This window comes from Hippopotamus amphibius, chromosome X, assembly GCF_030028045.1.
Source record: "Hippopotamus amphibius kiboko isolate mHipAmp2 chromosome X, mHipAmp2.hap2, whole genome shotgun sequence".
Classification (NCBI taxonomy): Eukaryota; Metazoa; Chordata; class Mammalia; order Artiodactyla; family Hippopotamidae; genus Hippopotamus; species Hippopotamus amphibius.
Window position 1 is genome coordinate 18851947 of NC_080203.1, and position 22787 is coordinate 18874733.

A 22787-nucleotide genomic window follows, 5' to 3' on the forward strand; every position below is an offset into this window, starting at 1 on the left:
TTCCTGTCCATTTGTAACATACAGGAGGGCACTACACCATTTTAAGCACTCAATAACCACATGTGGCTAGTGGCTACCATACCGGACAGTGCAAGTATAGAACATTTCCATTGTCACAGTAAGTTCTGCTAGACAGCATTGTTGAGGCATTAATTTTCCAATTCCTTATAAAAAGCCCTGCACCTCTGAGGTCCATGTCATTCAGCTAAACCACTGCTTCCCAAACTTTAATATGCATACAAACCACCTGGGATCTTGTTTAAACTCCTATTAAGTAGGTCAGGGGTGCGGCTTGAGATCAGGCATTTCTAACAAAGTCCCAGATGACACCCATTCTGCTGGCCCACAGACTATGCCACCTTCTTCCTCTCCTTGCTAAAAATTACCAACTCCCAATCATTCTACTCACACATGAGACTTTCTTTAGCACATAGCTCACAGCCCTTTTCTCCATCTTGACTCCTGCCATCATGGGGTGATTTCACTATCCACATGGACAACTCAAGCAACACCTAGCCATTCAGTTATTTAATCTTCACTGATGTCCTCCACCAACCACCTAATCCCTAGAATCACATCCAGATAGCTCATAATCACCTAAAAGGATTCTACCTCTGAAATCACTATATTATACTTTGGGACCACAGATGATTGCTTTCCCAAGTACTTTCATTCTCATTGTTCTTCCATTTTACCAGGACCTCCAGTTTATTAATTCCTTACAGTTTCTTTATTTCTCTCTCTCGCAAATATTCTAAACTCCCTTATCCCTTCACTCCTTTGATGAACCCACTTGGAAAAATCCCGATTCTGAATGAACCAACTAGCCACTTTCTCTATGCTACACCCAGGATCCTAAATTGCTAGAGGAAATGCCACACAACCTGATTGATGGCATCACTTTATAAATCCATGGTTATCAACTTCAACTGGTCCAATCCAGTCTGGAAACTTTACATTTCTCTAGGCAAACTTCCTCCCCTGGTCTTCACAACTATTCTTTCAAAACTTCTCTCTCCTTCAACTTCCAGCCCTCAGCCCTCTCCCTACATTCTCCCTCACAGAGAAAACACACCTGATAGGAACCACCTATCCTCTTCCCTTCTCTCCTATTACAGTGGAAAGGTCCTCCTTATTGCAGGGCAATTGTTCCACTTGGGCACTGAATTCTCCTTCTTGTAGCTTCAATCTCTTCTTGTTCACTGGATCCTTTCTTGTAAGCATTAACAACTAATCCCCCACTCCCCCACTCCCACCAAAAAGGCCAACCAAGTGAAAGAAACCAATCATACATACTGTATGATTCCAACGACATGACATCCTGGAAAAGGCAAAGTATGGAGATGGTAAAGAGATTCTCAAATTTAATATTTCAAAACACAGTTCATGTTATATCAAGTTAACATGACAGACTGAATTATATAGTATTTATCATTTTAAGTATTATCAAAGTAGGTACTGAGCCACAGATGGCAAACGACCAAGAAATTGCCAAAGGTATCAATTCCTCTTTGCTGTATAGATTAGGGACATACAATTCTCAAAGGCAGTCCCTGAAATACAATCCTATAAAACCCCACCATAAATTACAATCATAAAGTAGAACATATGTTTCACATTAGAATAATGAAATAATCGGAAGTTCTGTTTCTGACAAAGCACTCGATATCTAATAAATTCAAGCTAGATGAATGTGATAAAAGTCAAAATTCAATAAATAGAAACTCTGTCATACTTTTAAATTGTAAAATTATGCTTTCAAGTCCTACAATATGAGTACAGACATACTACATATGTCAGTAATACAGGAAACCCTAATGTGCTACCAAAGTATACACTGAACCCAAAATTCAAATCAATTGTAACACAAATTTGAATTGTAGTATTCCTGCCAGTTCTATTAAAAGAAAATTCCTCTTGGGACTTCCCTGGCCGTCCAGTGGTTAAGACTTCACCTTCCAATGCAGGGGGTGCAGGTTCAATCCCTGTTCACCCTGGTCAGGGAGCTAAGATCCCACATGCCTCAGGGCCAAAAAACCAAAACATAAAACAGAAGCAATATTGTAACAAATTCAATAAAGACTTTAAAATGGTCCACATGAAAAAAATCTTAAAAAAAAAAGTCCTTTTGAAAAGTATGAATTTAGACCTTCCTCATTAAAAAGTTTCTCAAAGCAAAAAGGTGGTCAAAATTATTCTATTTGATGTTGTCTGCAGTGACTGATCTCTACCACTAGGTGGTACTACCAGCTTCAGAAACCGAAGGAATAAAAGGGGAGATGTCTATATTAATCATTGTTGCCACCCTCAAATATCCTGCCCCAGTATGCTGACACACTTGTACTCGTCAGATCATTAAGTCTCAATCTTTGCCTTACCACATATGCTCACTACACTTTTGAAGAGAAGCAAATAAATACGTTGTTAAAATCTGAAGAAACGAAAAGTGGGAGAGCTTACTCTTAACCTTTCACGAAAGGTTTTTCAATTCAATTCCAGAATTAAGTGAGGAAAAAACTGAAGGAAAACACTCAAGTTTATCAGTTGCACTTTATCACTTCAAAAACATTCTGTTCTTATTATTTGTCCAATACATTTACCTTAATGACAAGTTTTTGCTAAAGACTGAATTTTTAACCAGCACTTCTAAAGTACTCTGTTCCTGAAGTGGAAACAATACTATTTTGTATTATAAAACCAAGACCTAAGAGATCAAAAAGGGCCACAAATTTTAATATGCTAACACTGATAATTAGGTAAGTCTTTATAAAAGAAGCAACTTCCTAAAACAACAGGCTCAAACCATTCTTAATTCTAAGCAACACATTCTCAGAAGCTAACAAAAACTTTAAAGATCTCTAATCCAAATGGAAGGATAGAACAATCTCAGATTAAATCTAAGCCTTTTTATATTGCTAGTAAAAGTATCAAAACCATCTGTTTGAAAAGGTTTGAAACAAGTCAGAATTCAATTTGAGAACTTTCCCATACCTTTTAAAGATCAACTACAGCTTGGCTAACTATATATAAACACGACTATCCTGGTTTTATATAAATTTAAGTGGAAACAAACTACAAAATAATTTGAAAATTTTGTATTTTAAAATTGATTACTTCTTTTGAACATGTCTGTATTAAGAAAAAAAAAAGTACTACCATATGAATAAAAATTCATCAGAAAGCTTGGTTATCACAAAATGCACTAGTATCCCCAGTTTACATTTTATCTGACAGTAGCAAGGATTCTAATTATTACCTTTACAATCTACTAACATGCTTACCTGAACACAGAAATCTGTAACCACTAGCATCATCTACCCTGAAAGATAAATATATTCTCAACAAAGTCTTTACAAGAATTTTGGGGTAAAAGTTTTCTGAAAAATTCAGATCTTTTTCACTATGTATATTAGTTTATCCGAATGCTTTTCTCTCTCTTTTTGCCCCCATTATGGTTCATTCATAACTTGAATATTTTTTATAGTGCTTAAACTTAAAAACAAACAAAAAGTGGTCTCTATACTTAAATTTCTTAGTTATAAATCTTAATAGGAATAAAAAGAGAATTAGTTTACAGATGTAATAAAACTGCCCTCAAAAGGCTTTGAATCTCTGTAGGAACTGGGTTAAACATTCTTCTTTTCCTGTAATTGAAGTATAGTTGATTTACGAGGTGAAAAATATGAAACGCTTCAGGAATTTGTGTGTCATCCTTGTGTACGGGGCCATGCTAATTTTCTCTGTACTGTTTCAATTTTAGTGTATGTGCTGCTGAAGCAAGCACCCGAACGCTTTTCTTAATTTTTCAAAAGGTATTCAATATTGAGATACGTCTTGTGGTACAGTATAATTCACTCAAATTTTACTCAAATTTCCTCTTGAAATTGAAAAGTGTCTGAATGACGTACCTTCAGAGTTATGTGCAGTTTTCTTGTGTTTTCGGCAATAAACCCTACAAAAAATGAAGAAATTAAGTTACCAAGTAAACAAACCAAGTTCATTTTTCAAATTAAGAATGAGTAGTACACTTCACCCCATTCACAAGCTGGATTCCAAAAACCTTATTAGCATTAAACTTTCTATGCCATTTCCCTAAGCATTACATTCCCTACCAAAAACACCCTTTACGATGCTGATGAAATGCTTTGAAACGGGAAAAAATTTTTACAAAGGCCTAAAGAAAGTACGACTGTTTAAAAAAAAACTAAAAGAGAAGTTAAATAATTACATGTAAATTCCTTGTGAAGGCTTCTCTCGAATCTGAGCTTTATCATGCAATGCACAGTGGTAGTGGTATGTCCTGTGGCACGTTTTCACATCACAACCAATTGTAGCTCCAGGACAATGGCACAAAGAACACATCTAGAGCAAAACAATAAAATAATGTTATTAGTGTGTGATTTTGCTACGGCTATGATATCAGGTTAGAGGCATATCAAATCTCTGTCAAGGAAAACAAACTGGTTATTGAAAAGTTTTGTAACTAATAACGCTATTTTTCTTGTTTTCTCACTTAGAAATAATTCAAATAAGATTCTACTGGGAGTATTCTTCCCATGTTAAACAATGACAAAATTAATGCAATATTACTATATTATTAATGTCTATTGTTTCATCGTGGTCAAGAGAAAATCTGAAATGTTGCAAATCAGGAATGTAAGCTGCAGACCTTCCCACAATCCAGATCTTCTGGAAATGAGTAACTGGAGAAAATGGCTCATTCCAGGAAAAAATTTTCTCTCACATTTCCACTTATGAATGAGAATTTTTAGGAAAAAACCTCACATACTATTTGAGAACCTGGTAAAAATCAATTTCAAGTGAGGGAAGGAGAGAAGATAAAAGGATTATGTAGATTTTTAAATACCTCGAGCCCTAAAAATATTTTGTGATGTTAAATGGATTGTGAAAACATGCTCATCCATTTTAATTTAATCCATTACTTACCTCTCACGTTATGAATTCAAGGAAATAGATAAAAGATTTTTTCAACATATTTTAGTATACCTTACCTTCTGACTTTACTGGATAATTCATACTGTTCAACTAGCTCATATCTAAATTTAGAAAAAAATTCTTTAAGAAAAGTATATAACAATGACTGTTAGTGGTTTTAACATATACTGATTAACGTATACTGTACTGAGTGGACTTTTAATGAGGCTGTCTCCTAAGCTATAAACGCCATGCCAAAATAAATTCACATTAAGGTAAATCTTAAAATCTGTTCATTTGTTTCTTGCTTGCTAGATGCCTCATTTGGAACTGTTCTCATTCCTCTTTATTAATTTTAACATAAAGAACATCCAGCTTTTGGATTACCTGGACCCTAAGCAATTTTGGTGTACCAAAAGGCTAACATAAATTCTAATAAAATGCCTTTTATTTCTCTAAGCAAGTCAAACACTCGACCTCTCATCCAAGCTATCATTTAAAAAAAGACTCCTATATAAGTCAGAAACAGAAACATTTTCAATACAGGTACTTCCCAGAAAATATGAGGGCCAGTGCCCATTATTAATGCCAAAGAAATACACCACTTCCTCAAATAAATACAGAAACTTCAAAGCAATACTGTAAAAAGAAATACTGTGTCAAATTATCAAGCAGGCAAAGTTGTTAAATACTTTTGGGTGGCTAATCAATTCTTGAGGAGGTGGAGCATCTGTACTACAGCTTACTTATGAGGTTCTATTATCTTAGTAAATTATACTTCTAATGAAAAAAAATAGACTTATAGAAATTGTGGAAAACACAAAAGAGCACAAAGAAAATTTTTTTAAAAATCACTCATACTCACCAAGTGTAGACACCATTACGGTGTTGCAATGCTTACGTTAAAGTATTTCTCTATGTAATTTTGTACATATTTTGTCACCTGGTTTTTAACTTAATAAGTTGAACATTACCACTACTTAATTAAGAACTATACTGCAAGTAGCTCATTTTGAAATTACATCAAAAATGGGTGTGAATAGGTACATTTTGAAAAAAAATTATTGAATTCAATGAGCAAGCTAAAATGAAAGGAGAGGTACTGTTGAAAATCCTGTACTGGCTCAGCACTGGCAAACATACAGTAAGATGGGCACTCTCAGATACTGCTGGAAATTGGTATAGTCTCTGGATAGCAACTTGCCTTATTTATCATAGACCTTATTAAAAGTTTATACTCTCTGATCCAGTAATTTTCCTTGTATTAATCTAGTCTACAAAATAAATCAGACTTAAACGATTTATATGCAACCATGTTCACTGCAGAATATTTAGAAAAGCCCAAAATGGAAAACCACTTGTGGAAAACATTCACTGAAAAATGTTTAAATAAATTATAGTACAGCCATATGTAGGAATGTTCTTTATTCTTTTCAAAAACATTTTAATGGCATGGGAAGAGGCTTATATATAACATTAAGAGAAAAAATAAATAGGATACAAAGTTAGGTATGCAAATTATGACCCCAATTATGTTTATAACATATATCCTTTGAAAATACGTGAAAGTAAACATAGCAAAATGCTGACTGGTTATCTCTGCGTGATTGCTTTTCTTCTTCATAATTTCCTGTATTTTCTGACTTTTCTACAATGGGGAAATTACTTTTATATACAAAAAATTATTTAAAAACCATTGGAAATACTCTAGCAAATGATTTCAATACGCATCTCTCAGTTTACTGAGAATGAAAAGGAAACCAAATGCCCCTAATATATCAAAATGTGTTTTGGCTGGTTATGAATTCAAATCTGCCCAATACATAACCAGTTAACTACAGCAACTCAGGACAAATAAAAAATTTTTAAGTGAGAAAAAGCTTGTTCTCACTTTTATTTTGTCAGTTTCTCTCAAGGAAGAAAAGAAAGAGGAAGATACACCAATAAAAATGTTTCAGAGAGTGGAAGATTCTTCTCAAGGTTAGGAGTAGGAATTTTTCTTAATTAGAATTTACAGGATCTATTTTATTCAGTATTCATATACAAGCAGGTACTTCCTGCTTTCATTCATATACAAGCAGGCCAAAACAACCAAAACAAAGAACAGAAGCAATATTGTAACAAATTCAGTAAGGACTTTAAAAATGGTCCACATCAAAAAAATCTTTAAAAAAACAAAACAAACAAAAATGAACAAAACAACAACAACAAAAGAAATACCTGCTTGTATATGAAACTCTGGCAAGGTACTAAGAAAACACCAAAAAATTATCCATAATAAAACTACATATAAAATGTGTATCTGCTTGTATACCCATGAATACAGAACGGGAACACTACTGTGTTCAAGATATCACTACTATGTTGCAACACCGGAAATAATTCTTTTTATTTGAACTCCTATGGGACTTAAGAGAGGATATTCATTTTGGCTCTTACCATTTTACTTCCTTGTATAACTATTTATCTTCATAAATGTATAGATTTTATCCATCAATTGCTTCCAGACTAAATTTTTTGGAAGACAAACACTGTGATTTACCGTGTAGTACTCAATAAATCTCTTGATTTTAAGCTTACTCTGTTATTGAAAATTTTAATATCATATGGCATATTTTTTCTCATTCATGTTTCTAATACCTGCAGACTTGACATAATTACCTTCAAATATGTCTAAAAATATTTAAAAGTGATTTGGAAAGGTGAAATTGAGAAGAACAATCCAGATGGAGGGGTACAGAAAGAGCAGAGAGAATCAGAAAGAGATAAAGAGAAAATTAAAGAAGTTGGGAAACTAGATAGGTGGCTAGTATACCTTTCTTTAAAAAATATATTATGGAAAATGAAACAAAGAGGACATCTATTGAAAAAGAAGTAGAATAATAGCAAAAATGGGCGCCCTCCCCAGACACAGCAAGGCACCAGACCAATTGGTTGGACCTGAGTGATGTTATCCTGTATTCCTCTTTACACAAAACATTTCTTTGCCCTCTAATGTGTCATAGGCCCTACTGGGCCCTCAGCAGCACGAGGGTCAGCTGCCATTTAACATCACGCATGCACTGTAGCCAGGGTGCTCTCAAATGTGGGGACATGAAAGTTTACCTGACAGGAACACCTTTTTCAAGGACAATGGTGGACTTCTTCCTCCCTGAAAAAAGGTCTGCCCCACATATCAAATACACATATCAAATATTCTGTTGAAGGCGAACTTCCTGTCTTCAATTTACGTATCAATGTCAATTCTCAGCTTATCCTGCCTATACCCTGATTTCAAGTTCTTTAAATAGAGGTGAAAATTTCTTTGTTGTTAATGAGTTTTCTTTTACTTTTATTCCTCTATTCAGTTTGCTACCTAGTAGACCTAACAAATTTCAATAATTACTTCTTCCAAAATGGGGAGATTAGAAAAAGAGACTCTTATAGATGTTTGCATATCATACTATCTTTGTAAATAATTGTAATAAAATTATTTATATTTTAGATGTACATCATGTCTTAATATACATATACATAGTGAAATGATTACTACAGTTGAGCTAATTAACACATCCATCGTTTCACATGGTTACCTTTTTTTGGTGCATGTGGTACAAGCACCAGAAATGTACTCTCAGCAAATTTCCAGGATACCAGAGGGCAGTATTATTAACTACAGTCATCATGCTGTACAGCAGATCTCTAGATTTATTCATCCTACATAACTGCAACTTTGTACCTTTTGACAAACATCTCCCATTGCCTCCAACCCTCCTGCCCCTGGTAACCAGGGTTCTACTGTGTGGGAAGCTATACTATGTTAAGATTAAGTTGTGCCTCACAAGCAGAGTCTCAAGGAGCTGATCCACAGACGAAAGAGGAACTAAGTCACGCATGAGAGGAGACAAACGGAACTGAAAGGGCTATGACTTAGCTAAAGTCCCGCAGGAGACAGAGGCTGGGACATACCTGCTCCTCAGTCAACTGAACTAGGCCAGGACTGAAATTCACTTTGCAAAAGGAAGAAGTCTTAAGTAATAAAAGGAAAAATACTGCTTTCTTAGTAGCTATGGGGGAAGCTCAGGGAAAACTCAACTAAGACCACAGACAGAGACAAGGCAAAACAAATGAGACTGCCAACTTCTAGGACAGGCAGAAAGAGAAGGCTCTTGGGGAAAAGCTCCAAGACTTAGCTTCCCAGCTTAATTGCTGTGTATCTACTATGCATGTCAGTAACTGATCACCAGTGTATAGATATAAATTCTCACAGCCAAGTACTTACTACTCTCAAGACACCTGCTGCAAGAAAACTGCTACAAATGTACGGAGAATGCAAGAGGTTTCAAAAAAGACTGTAGGGCGTTAAAAACAAACAAACAAACAAAAAAAAAACAGGGGGACTTCCCTGGTGGGCCAATGCAGGGCGTGCGGGTTCAATCCCTGGTGGGGGAACTAAGATCCCACATGCCTTGGGGCCAAAAAACCAAAACATAAAATGGAAGCAATATTGTAACAAATTCAATAAAGACTTTAAAAATGGACCACATCAAAAAAAATCTTAAAAAACAAAACAAAAACAAACAAAAAAAGTACTTGGAGTTGAGAACAGTGTACCTAGGATATTTTCATACGAGAACAAAAATAAAGTGAGAGCAGTTCAGCTTACACTAGTGTTTGTTATTTTTTGTTGTTTTTAATAACAGAAAACACTACCTCCAGTGAAAACAAAAATGGAGGACAGTGCAATTGGGGCAAGTTTTCAGAGCTGCCTAAAACATGCTCCTAACTCCAGGTTCATTACTTTATATATAGTAATACGCATATATCCAACATAGTTAGAAAACAAAGTAACCTCTGAATTATCTGGTTACTGGACACTGTCCGCTTTGTTTAAAACTCCTAAAAAATATTACCACTGCCCAGAAAGATAGAACATGAACTTATAACTGTTTCTGGTTTATCCTATAGCTACAATTTAAAAAAAAAATACAGAATTTTGAAGACGGTCTCAAAAAACCACAAGCAATAAAATATTTTTAATAAGGGTTACATAAAATAATTAGGTCTAAATGGAAAGCTAGAAAGCAAAAATGAAATCTGAAAGCTGTCAAAGTCATTAAAAAGTGACTTGATAGATTAGGACCTTAAATCCCAAGTGCTTCTAAAAAACGGCCACTGAAAAGTACTTGTTTTTTACTAGAGTAACAGACTAAATCTAAGCAGTTAGTAAATAAATAATTTCAGAACTCTTTCGTAAATCAGAGGGCAAGTAAGCCTATGAAGCTCTTACTTAACCTAGTCTCCTGACCTTGCTCTGAATATCACATACTCCAACTCCATCCAACTTAATGAATCATCATTATGAGGAATATAAATTCTCTTATTGGAGCTTTTCAAGTTTGTTTTATTCTGAGCTCAGATCTTTATGTTTAAGCTCTTCTAAGGTGTAGGTCTTTCGGGCTGAGGGTACTCTAAAGTGCCATGCTGCTTGCTATACTTAATCTGTGAAGAACACCAAATACACATCCATGCTCAAATAAGTACCAAGACATCCCCCCAAAACCAGACATAGATTATTTTACATTACTGGTTTCGGTTCTCTTCCATTAGCACAAATAAGTGAGAGGTAATTATATAATGGCATAAATTTACAGTATTCCCAATTACAAAGAAGTCTCAATATCAAATGAAGGCAAAGGAGAAAAAACTGTGAATTTTTAAAAAATTAATCTATGCAGTAATAATCAAAGACCTGATTTTCTCCAGCATTAGACTTGAAGTTTCTCTTTGGCCTCACATTCATTCTCCTTAATCACCTCCAAAGTAAAACAAAGTTCACTTTACAAAAATGACAAGTAAAACATCTGCACACATTTAAATTAACCTGCATGCCATAATCTGAGCTTTCAAAAAAATTCACATTTATACGAATACATTCATGATGCATGTACACTTAGTTACACAGATGACAATGAGGCCAGTGAACAAATATTCAGGAAAAAATTTACCTGTTTTTCCCCAAAAATATTCTAAGGCAGGGATCCTGCAAGCCCAATTCGGCCCATCACCTGTTTTCATACATTAAGTTTTATTGGAACACAGACATGCTCACTTCTTTGTGTATTGTCTGTGGCCACAACTGAAACAATATGGCTAGCAAAGCCTTAAATATTTATTATCTGATCCTTTACACAAAGTGTGCTGACCCCTGTCCTAAGGCAATGGTCCATAACCAAGAGTGTTCATCAAAAATCACCTGGGAACCTTTTTCAAAAGATACCTATCTGCAACCCACCCAACCCCACTTTCTGATTTCATAGTTGGTTAAGTAACACTGCTCTAAGGATTTATCAGCACCATCAATCACCTAGCATCTTCTGCTTCTTCATATGTAGTAAGCAGTGGTAGCATTCCATACACTTTGGGTGCTCCATTTTACCCTTGCTGAATGCCAAATAAGCCACAGACTCTACTTTAAATAGCACTGGCATTTAATACTCACTTAATACTTGTCAAAAGTACTTCTCCCTCCTTGACACTCTTCCCCCTTTTGAGTTCTACAGCATCATCTTCCCAGTGGAACACACTTCAAGTGTCACTTTCTATGAAGTCTTTTGACTTCTCAGGTAGAATTAATTATGGTCCTCTCTCCCAGCTCCCCTGTGGCATTCTTTACATACTTCTAAGGCTAAAGTACATTCATTCATGATTGTGTTTAGCGTTGTGCTTAGTACAATAGGCACTCAAGTATCTGATAAATGGACAGACAGATGATTTCTAGACTCTAGATGGAGGCCTTGATGAACACAATGCCTGAGGAAAACAACAAAAATGTAACACCCTACTGGGAGAGTGAAGGTTGAAGAAACATGAAAACCCCCTTGTTTGAGGCATACACAGCTCTCCACCATCCTGAACAAATAACCAACTTGATTTTTCCCTCTAGATTTCTCTCCTTCCTCTTCAAATCGCTAGAGCTGCAAACAACACTATAACACTGATTAACCAAAACAGAGGAATTTTATGCTTGTACTAATACTTCTGTGGTCAATTTACACCTAGCCTATTATTAAAGCTTCACACTGTTATCCAATTGAAGCCCTCGCCTCCTTCAAATTCAGCCAACAGTTAATGAGTGCCCACTTACTAGAGTACAATTGAGCACAAATGAGACATCAAGCACTGTGCTAAGTGTTTTCCATGCATTTCCCCCACTTAATGCTATGCTGAGCAAAGAGAATACAGTCTCCGCTCTCTGAGTTCACAACACAGCGAAGAATGGCTTGCGCATGTGTAACAAGTGCAATGTACAGTGTTAACCTCTATGACAGAGGTGAAGGTTGAGTCTGACTCAAAAACAGACAGAAGTTCTGAGAGGCAGCTAGGAGATGAGTAACATCTGTACATGCACAGATGGGACAAGCAGAGGATATCTGGGAAACTGAGGGGAGAGGGGATGAGAGAAGGAATGGAAAAGGTGGGTTAAGGTACGACTTCTGAAGGGCAGATATCATTTTCTAGGCAGTAAAGAATCAGTAACAGTTTGGAGTCAGGGAGTGAGTGATAGTAGGTTATAAAAGTAGAGATCAAGTAATTACCAGCAGTATGTTGGAAGGATGGGAAGAGGAAGACTGGATATAGGGTCGCAGTAAGAAAGAAAAGAAGGCTGAGACATCCCAGAAACAGAATTGATGTGACTGATGTGGAAGAAGGAAGAATTGAAGGTAAAGGATTCAGAAGGAGAATCAGGTTTCAGAGCAGGGAGATGACGAATACTGGTGGAGATGGTTGAGTTTAAGATGCCTGCAAGACATCTATGTGCAGCAGACAAATATGCTGCCATTAATATATTTGATTCTCCACAAAGACTTCTGTATATCACTCGTCTCCTGAAAAATCCTTTGTCCCTCCCCTCCCCTCCTGAGTTGAAATTCCTGCCTAATGTTTAAAGACCCTGTAATCATCCCACCTTTCTCAATTCCAATCCATTACTGCCAGTCTCAATGACCCATTCTGGTACAGTTAACCTATTTCATGGACTCATTCTTTTTTTTCTTTCTTTTTAAGACTAACCATCTCTAGGAAGTATCTTAACTACCTAAATTGGCAAGACTCCTCCCACACAGAATAAAAAGGTGTATCTATAAATTGTCATATATGCAGATCCATGACATACCCAATATCTAGATCATGAACTCTCAAAATCAGACACCCCGTTTCTCTGGGGCGCCAGGCACTCCACTGATAATGAGTAAATAACAAACTAAACACTATGTAGAATTGGTCTTTTTATCTTCAGAGGCTACAAAAAATATCTTGAGGGTAACAGAGACTTATAATATTCTTACATAGTATGTATGTAGGATTTTTGTCCTAAAAACTAACAACGCTATTAACAGAATATATTAATAGGAGTGTGATTATGTCCTAAATTCAGTACTATTTCCATCTTTATTAGAAAACTACTAAGCTCTAAACATTACATTTTTTAAAATGTGATTTTTTTTGTTAGATAGGTTAAAAGGCAGTCTAGTATAACCTAGTGATTACGAGTTCTGGCTTTGGAGTTAACTGGCCCTGGATTCAAATTCCAGCTCTGCCACTTACTAGCTACACGACCATAGTCAGGTGACCTAACTTCTCTGAGCCTCAGTTTCCTAATGTATAAAGTGAGAATGAATACATTTCTATCTCACAATATGACTGTAAGGATTAAAAAGGATCATGTATTTAAAGTACTTAGCCCAGTTCCTAGCACATATTAAGTGTTCAATAAATGTTAGCTACGTCTGCTACTGAAAAAAGCAGGAAAAATGTTCAGAGGATTTCTTAAGACATGTGAGTAAAATTTAGTTTGAAAAGGGAAAGTTTAGGAATGACCTGAGGATAGTCATTAAGTATATGAAGGACTTTTTATTTTTAATATAGAAAAAAACCAATATTTCCTTTAATGGAAAGAAACAGACCTAGAATAAATGACTCTAAATTAAGTGAGATACTTGAGTTATACAGAAGGATGAATTTCTCAACTGTGAAGAGTGTTATATAATACTGGTCCTGTTTCAGGTTGTTTGGGTAGAATCACAATTTCTTGATATATTTAACAATAAGGTAGACAAAATAAAATCTGTTACATGGCTTGCAGGTAATCTTGTCTAAGGGGAGGGAAAGTGAACTAAATGGCCTCTCAATGCCTTCTGTTCTTAGAGTCTGTGATATATGTGACACAGGTACCAATTAGAACAGTAACTATCCGATGCAGATACTCCATTTTTACCCCCTGGTGGGATCTTAGTTCCCCAACCAGGGACTGAACCTGGACCCCAGCAGTGAAAGTGCCAAGTCCTAACCACTGGACCCGTCAGGGAATTCCCCCGATGTAGATACTGTTAATGATCTCACCACCCAGCTCTATCCAGCAAGAGTATGTTCTTCAAATATGCTCAAGTGTCTCCTTAAACAAAATGAAAATAGCGACGATAACTCATAATTTTACTTGGAAAATTGCATTTCTTGGCTAGATGGCTGGAGAATAACAGCAGATGGTGCAGATGTGGTGTCTCCACATATGGATTCAACAGGAACTAGAAACCATTCTGGAAAAAAAAAATCTGTTTTAATTGCAAAAACAGACTCTCAAACTATAAAAACCTTAGTAGGCCGGCAAATGTCTCCTTGTCCATCTTGGTGCTTGAAGCTGATGTAAAAGAGATGAATATGTTCATTCAGAATGGCTTTCCTCCCCAGTCCTTGTGGCTGACATGAAAATCCTGGAAAATGGCTTATGGCAGCAAGAACACATTTGCCACCTGTACCTCCTGCTCTACTGTGACTTTCCATCCTCTCAAGATTCTGACCAATCTGGCCACCTATATACTTTCACCTCAAACCCCAGACTCTTCTCTTTATACTTTTCTTTGGGGCAAGTGAGAATCCCTGGAGCCAACATGAGATACAGACTGGAACCTGTCTTAAAAGGGCCCATGGACCAGCACTGCTGCTTTTCCATTATTTTCAGTGGGCATCCATGACCCACTTTTCACCTAAAATCTAGATGAACAGGAGCCAGGGCAAAGAGACTCACAGGATAAAATGCCTTAAAAAGTCAGTTAGGGAAACTGATTATCTAGTTTACATGTATTTACCTACTTACATGAAACTCTTCACTTTTTTTTCTCCCTTTCTATTTGATTTATGGACCTTTTATTGTTTGGATAAATCTACACAGGGAAAAGTAAAGAAGAAAACCCAAATCTGGAATTTTGGTTACTTGATAGTACTTCATGTAAAAATGATGTAATGGAAGGAGTAAAAATAAAGGCTAAAAGGAGACTTAACAATTATTTCAAAATTTAACATACAAATGCTACTCTACTCCTAGGCCCTGGGTAAAGTATTTAAATTCTGACATTTTAAGAGAAGCAAAGGGAGCAAAATTATACACCTGACTCAAAAGTTCTCCCTTTCTGCCACTATTCCTCAATGCTGGATGCCCATGGCCTCAAAATGGCTACAAAACACCTTTCCTAAGGGAATTTCCTAGTGGTCCAGTAGCTAAGACTCCGTGCTTTCACTGCCAAGGGCACAGGTTCAATCCCTGATTGGGGAACTAAAATCCCGCAAACCATGCAGCATGGCCAAAAAAGAAACGAAAAAAAAAAACCCCACATCTTTCCTAAGGTAGCTCTTTATATCTTTTATAGCACTTTTTAGTTATGCAACATCTCTGTTTAGTAAGCAGTGATATAGCATTATCCGTTTACTGTTTGTGAAAATACAAATAAGTTAATGAATTGTCCAAAGTTATATTGTGTCAGTGGCAGGTATTAAAAAAACAGGCCTCAAGAATTCCCAGCCCAGCATGCTTTTCATTAGCCTACAACAATATTAGCAGGATTTTATTATTACTTATGAACAATAACTACAACAGGGGCTACCATTTATCAAGTCTTAACCACGTGCCAGGCACCATGCTAAGTCCTGAATAATCTCTTTTTTAATTCTCACAATATCCCTGGGAGGCAAGCACTACCATGATTTCTTTTTGGCAGGTGAAGAAAACACAGCATAGAGAAGTAAACAACTTGCCCAGGGTCACCCAGCTAGTCAGTGACAGAGCTGGGATTCAAATACAAGTCTATTACTATAGCTTGTGATCTTAACCTCCAGTACTGCTCTACTCCCTAGATCAAGGAACAAGTTTAGTTATTTATAACTCACTACACTTGGGCAAAAATAATTAACTCCTTACACCATACAATTAAAAATTAATCAAAACAATTTACAATAGTGAAATCTGTACAAAGTTCTGATGCTTTCTGCAACAGGTCTAAATAAATTAAATCTCCACTGAATTTAGCAATACTGCCAGATGTATGCTGCTGCTTCATGCAGAACCAGGCACTGCATTTGTTAATAACACAGTAACATCAGGGAACAAAAATGCTCCTGTTCTGACAAGAGCAGCCATATCAAGCAACAAAAATGCTAACAAGTCAGGATGTAGATGCATTTTCCAGGAATATTCATAATGCCAAGGAATAAATAATGGGGTGATAAGGGTTACAGTACAACTAGCTTCAAGTAAATAGTATTCTTTCTTCGTATCCAAATTTGTTTTTAAGGACTAGGAAATAAAAACATACTGTTCTGGTTCTCAAAACTCAGCAAGCCACAGTAACATGAAGAAATCTAAAACCACCAAATAAAAAAAAAAATCACATTGTTTTTAAACGCAGCATTCTATTGCTATCTGCAGTTTTGGGGGTGGGGAAGATAAACATTTTCACAGTTAAGGTCTCACTACAACAAAAACTGTCTGACCTCTGAGTTTCCATTTGTGCCAATACTGATTCTGGGTTTGAGGCTATCCTTAAAACAAATCTCAAATGTTATATTTGCACTTCTTCATATTGCTTTTCTTTTTTTTTTTAAACTAGTACTAGGAAACTGATTACTTTTCAAAACAGATTATTCCTGATATCAAAATGATAACTCCCTCCTTTCACATCAGATTCTTTATGAAATATGAGATTAAGATTACTTAGTGCCTAAGAACACAGATACATGTTCTACCAAACCCATCTTTAAAATAATGAAACACTTGATAGTGAAGCTACTGAAGGTACATTTACAGATGTAATTTCAATAAAGAGCTCAGAGGAGAAAAATAACCAAATGAGAAGAAACTGTTTCAATGTAAACCATAATGTATCAAATACCAACTGAGATTGGGACACTACCTTTGCCACAGAGCAATACAGTATTTTGCCAAACTGGTTACTAGGTAGTGGAGACAACTGCAGGAATATTACAGGAGCATAGCTTCAGAAAAACTGTAAAATTCACCAAAAGTTATCTAAAGTCATAAATACTGTGTTGTATAGCTGAACCACAGTAAAATACATTGTGCAGAACCTACTAACATTTTCCTGTTGAAAGAGCTGTCATCTTCATTTGTAATGATCACACAATTACTTTATTACGGAAAACAAAAACATTTCAGAATTTTAATTACGAAAATATACTTGAATGAAGACTTTAACATATGAAACATTCAAATTAAGCAAACTGCTGGTTTTCTATGTCAACACTGCCTCCAAAAAGATTTTAATTCTTTTTGAAAAGAAAAAAAATGGACAATATAAATACCGATTCACTCCTTTTTTTTGGTTGATTGGCAAATAAGTTAAACCTAGCGTTGCAATTTGCTGATTTGGGGGAAAAAAATAAGACTGCAATTTTAAAAAATTACACTCGGTTAATAATGCAATACACTCTAAAATAAGCAATTTCCTCCTTAATGAGCTTAAAGTAAGTTTTATTCTCAAGAGGCAGAAATACCAACTTACCAGCTTCGTGCCTCTTTTAATTTCCTTTTGGACATCTTCAATAGAAAATCCACCAAGACTTTCGTTATCAGAGTGTGATGATACCAAAGCAGATGAAAAGAGCTATAAATTACATTTAAAAAAAAATTAAGGTTCATATATAAAGAAATTACAGTGAAATAGTGAATAAGATGTTAAATTTAAAAGGAAATATTCAAGTAAAACTGGCATAGCATTAGTGACAAACCATTTCTTAGAAATTTAACTGGTTTTGTTGTTGCTGTTTTGTTTTGTTTAGTAATCAGGAATATTCATTATTAAGATTCTCATGGTTTCAGGTCTCTTGGTTGCTGCGGGCATACTTACCATGCACTTATGGTGTGCTGCCACCTTCTGGTTTTCAGATATTAGTAACTGTCCACATTCCTTGTCTCTATTTGACTTACAAAAGCCACATTTGCGCTGTCTTGTAGGCCCTTTTTTCTGTTCAACTGAGCTTGACATGATTTTTAAATTGCCTTTAGAATGCCACTTTATGCCTCAAGAAATGCTACAGAGAATAAGAAGGGTAACAAAACAGTTAATTTTGTTTTAAAAATCAGTTTACACAGTCATATAAATTGCTTAATATTTGACCTGTTTTAATATGTGCATTTAAAAACAGCTATTTAGTATAGACAAATTAATATTGAAACCTCTGTAATCTTAAAAAATGTACTACGTATGCATAAAGATAAATTAATGAAGTAACTGAGAAAAATCAAACTGCTCTCAAATTAAGGGACATGTGAAATAATTAGAACTATTTCTGCGTGGATAAATAAAACATGAACAATGTGTGATATTAAAATAGTCATCTGCTGACATAATTAAAGAAAAACATTTTTCACGTATAGCTAGCTAGGTGCCCCTTCAAGGAAACAAAGAATTATATATCTAAGAGCAGAGCAAAAACTACTAAGAGAACTACACAATATCCAGAGTGAACAGAATTCTGTAATTGCACAATTCCTTAAAGTTCACATATTGATAATCCAACAAATGAGAAATGAATTTACATAACCATGACTTTGGAACACTTATATTTGAAACTTGAATTAGTTTCAAGTTTAAAAAAATCATGTATACATCTTTATCACTTTTTGCTATTGTATTCCTTTTCCAAGTAAAGAAAAAATTAAGCTTTACACCAGTCTATTCAAAAATGCAGACTTAAGGAACCAATCATTTATAAAAACAAATATATTATCTGACTCTGAGATTTACTCAAAAAGTCTGCTTATTAAACTAAAGTTACAACCTGACAGTGGTGTTCTAAACATAGTAACCTTCATACTTGAATTAGTAATACTGTATAAAGGGAAATTTTTCTGAATGAGCCTTAAATTTAGTCAAATTATAATTATAGGTAGTATAGTCAAACAAAAAAAGGGAAGAAAAGCTCTAACATGGAAGGTTTCAGATTTAGATCATCAATCTCAACATGGATTCTTCAGAAGAATATAAACAAATGCAAAATCAGTTATTTGCATTGTGTCATTTTCCCAAATCAACAGAACTAAGCAGTTCAGGACTCAGGTAACCCACAACACATATCACAATCAATAAAATCTCAAATTGTTGCCCTAAAATTTACTAAATTCCTTCCATTCTTCCATATATTTTAACATTTTCATCATATGTTGAAAAAAATGGACTAACAATACATTGTTGCTTTCTGAGAAGCCACTTGTTCACCAACAGAAACAGTAGCAGTTGGATGCCAGCAAGGTGGTAGCTGCAAACCATTCAGTGCTTTACGACATAAAAATGCAAATACTTAAAACTGAACATGAATTCACAAAGAAACAGGTTTTCTCATCAATTTATATCTAGGTTTTCCTCTTTAAGGAAACTTCAAAGGCCCTGACAGTCTTTGCACTGATGGGTTTAAGAAACTTTTAATGCTATCTACAGTTTTAAATACCTCACTCTTCCAAATGGCATCGGATACTTTACAACAGTACTGTATTCACAGCACTGGCTATAAACTGTGAAACTGATTGAAAACAGGCAGCAAATACTTTTAGGATTAAAGAAAAAAAAAAGAACATAACAGAGAAACAAAAGAAACAAAAGGGGAAGTGTGTTTGCATTTGCTCAGGCAAATATGTGTTCAGTTGCTTTATCAAGAATATAGCTGCCAACATCTTTAGAATTAAATATGCAAAACATCAAATTTCATAAATAGCACCAGAATTTGCTACTTGAGCTCTAAATTAGCTTTCTTTACTACTGTGCAATGAACAGTAAGCACTCTGAAAGCACTATAATGGATTCAGCATTTCTCTCGGTCATCCTTGGCCAGCTGAAAGGATGGCACATTATGAAATCCAATCTATACAGACATCTTAATGTGTAATTTCTGTACAACCCTAGCATAAGCTATAAAACCAGCTTAAGATAAAGTAAATTCCTAGATTAGAAAATCAGTTTTTAATTCTTAAAATTAATTCTGAAAATGGTGTCCCCAAAATTCTACCCATATTGAATTCTGCCTCTTTCCATTTATAAACAGGTAAATTTTCCATTCTCATTTTGAGAACCTACTTTTCTAGATATCGAAGACCCCAAAATCTAAAAGAGAAAAAAAGGTACACTTTATTTTGCATTCAAAAATATTCTAGTGTATTTTTTCTGTAATCAGTTTAAATATAATTTATAAAGTGAACAGAAAGGCACACAAAAGTGCACCAAACCAATTAAAAACTTTCCCCAATGTGCAATGACTAAATGGATTTTTCCACTAAAATTCAAATAATACATCTGTGCATATCTTGCTAATTTTTTTTTTACAGCCTCCTTGTAAAACACGAAGTGGAGAACATCACGGAAACAATGACTCCTAGCAAAAATGTCTTTATCATAAAAACACAGATTTTTATCGAATGTTGCCACACTTGTGGTCTCTACTTGAGGAGAATAAGGGCATCCCAAGGACCAATATTAAGGGGTTCATAAAGATCCATCCAGTATATGCCATTTTAATTTTAGTCTAAAAGGTTCTTGAGGGCATGCAGAGATCAAACTTTGATGCTTTCACCCAACAATGAAACCTTTTCCTTAAAAGAAACATAGCATTATGGATAAGGTTATGAAGCAGAAATAAAGAGGCAAAGAAAACAGCGTGAGAAACGTAATTTAAATGTCTGAAAAAATATAAAAGCCCGATTAGTTAGGCTGAAGCAATCAGTGCACTTCAGATTTTCCAAGATGCTGCAAAGCACCAAGGTGGAAATAACCTGAAACATCAAGGAGAACATTGACGAACCAACTCGAGAGCTCATTCAATGTCTAGTATCTGAAAGACCATTTTCACAGAAAAACAAAACAAAACAAAAACTGCAGTTCCGGAAGATCACACAATTCCACACGCAAGCAAGTTGAAATATACAGGTCAAAATATATAAACATGATCCAAGAAGCAGTATTTCTGTCAGGAAAGTTACACTGGAGAGAAATAAACGAATAAGAGATGAACCGGAAGGGCACCTGAATCTGGTTGCACGATATTATTACATGCTTCGCACTGCTTTTTGCGGTTATTCAAAAGGAAACTGAAGGAATTTTCCAGTTGTTTCAAACCCAAGGGTAGAGAAAGAATTTGAACTGTGTGAATAAGACCTGATATTACGTAGTAAGCCGACGAAAAGAAAGGGTTGTTCAAAATTAAAGGATTTTTCAACTTCCACGCAGAATATCGAAACGAAGAAATTTCAAAAGAACGCCGTGCTGCTCGTGCATATAATAAAGGATGGTACACATAACGTACCGGATCCTCTCCGTTATTTATTCCTCAATACACACTAGACTCCAAGATCTCCCTCTAATCAAGCGCTAGATAAACTCGCAAAACTATCTTCCAATAAAACACTTTAGCAGGTTCCTTTCGGTCGTAAAGTCAGGGTCCCCTAATTGTCCTTTTCCAATCCTCCTGGATCCAGGAAAATATCACCCTACCACTTTCTTTAACCCTCCTCCCGCCAGGAGTTCGTCCTCTAATAGTCTTCGTTTCCTATCTCAGTTTCACCCCTAATTCCGCCCACCCCGGAGTTTTTCCTCATTCCGTAAGGCTAACCTTCTCGCCATCCTAACAATTCTTCCTCTCACTCTTCCCAAACTAGGAGTCTCCCTCCTTCCCAAATATGTCCTAAGCGATGGCAAAGACTAAAAATTCCCAGTATTTTGTCCTCCTTAAATGTTGCGCCCCCTCCCCCGAAGTCTAGGCTTAAGCCTCAGCTCTTCCCTCGGCTCCTCCGAAGCACTTTTCTCAGCAGCCTCTTTACCAAGCGCCTTCAATGAGCGGCGCTTCTGGGGTCCCTGACAATAAAGCGAGACCACCAAGAGTCCCCCTTAACAACGAGCAGGGGCGGCGGCCTGGCCACCGCCATCCTCCTTGTCTTCTCCCGCCGGGCAGAGAATGGGGGGCCCCGGGGTACCGTGGGGACTCACCAGCGGGGCCCAGAGGCGAATGGCAGGGGAGAAGCGCCAATGAGGGGAAAGAGAAAGAAGTCGGTCTCGGTTCTCCCGCAGCGCCTGGGAGCGGGGCTCTGTCGCCGGAGGTTGTTTCCTTTCATTCGAGGAGAGACGGGCTCGCGGAGCGCCCTTACGTCGCCCCCCTCGCACGCAACGACTCACACAGCGTTAATACGTCTCGAGCGCGCCGCGGGCCCTGAATGGCTGCAGCGAGGGGGCAGCTGAAGCCGCAGAGCCACGACGCATGTGCAGAAGCCACCCCCGGTAGGGATCGGGGCGGCAGGCCCCGCCTCCTGCTCGCGCGCGTACCTTCTATTCTCCGGTCCGCCGCTCAACCAAGTGTTTGGGGGCAGGATCCGAGGAGATAGAGAAAGAGATTCAAAGATATCGCTGTGGGTTGGGCGCAGAAGGGGCTGGGTTGGGACTAGAAACCGTTGGCCAGAGGCCCTGGGTAACCAGTTTTCAACAGTGATTCAAGTGGGTAGGCCTTATCCCTTGCACTTGTTCACCAAGGCCTTTCACATCCAT

The 22787-nt window shown here is 36.4% G+C and overlaps 1 protein-coding gene and 1 non-coding gene across 2 annotated transcripts in view; both read right to left on the bottom strand.

The window, feature by feature from the left end:
• PHF6 (PHD finger protein 6) overlaps window positions 1-22393 on the bottom strand; it is a 47936-nt gene extending 25543 nt beyond the window's left edge. The window contains exons 1-5 of the mRNA XM_057718667.1: window positions 22236-22393; window positions 18111-18294; window positions 17766-17867; window positions 4229-4362; window positions 3909-3952 (exon numbers count right to left, since the gene is read on the bottom strand). Of these exons, the coding sequence (XP_057574650.1) occupies window positions 3909-3952; window positions 4229-4362; window positions 17766-17867; window positions 18111-18248 (418 nt within the window). The 5' untranslated portion in view covers window positions 18249-18294; window positions 22236-22393. The remainder of the gene's footprint in view (window positions 1-3908; window positions 3953-4228; window positions 4363-17765; window positions 17868-18110; window positions 18295-22235) is intronic.
• Window positions 3677-3784, bottom strand: LOC130842847 (U6 spliceosomal RNA). Its single transcript, XR_009050619.1, has one exon. It is a non-coding gene; the product is annotated as a U6 spliceosomal RNA (small nuclear RNA).
• Window positions 22394-22787: the final 394 nt, after the last annotated feature.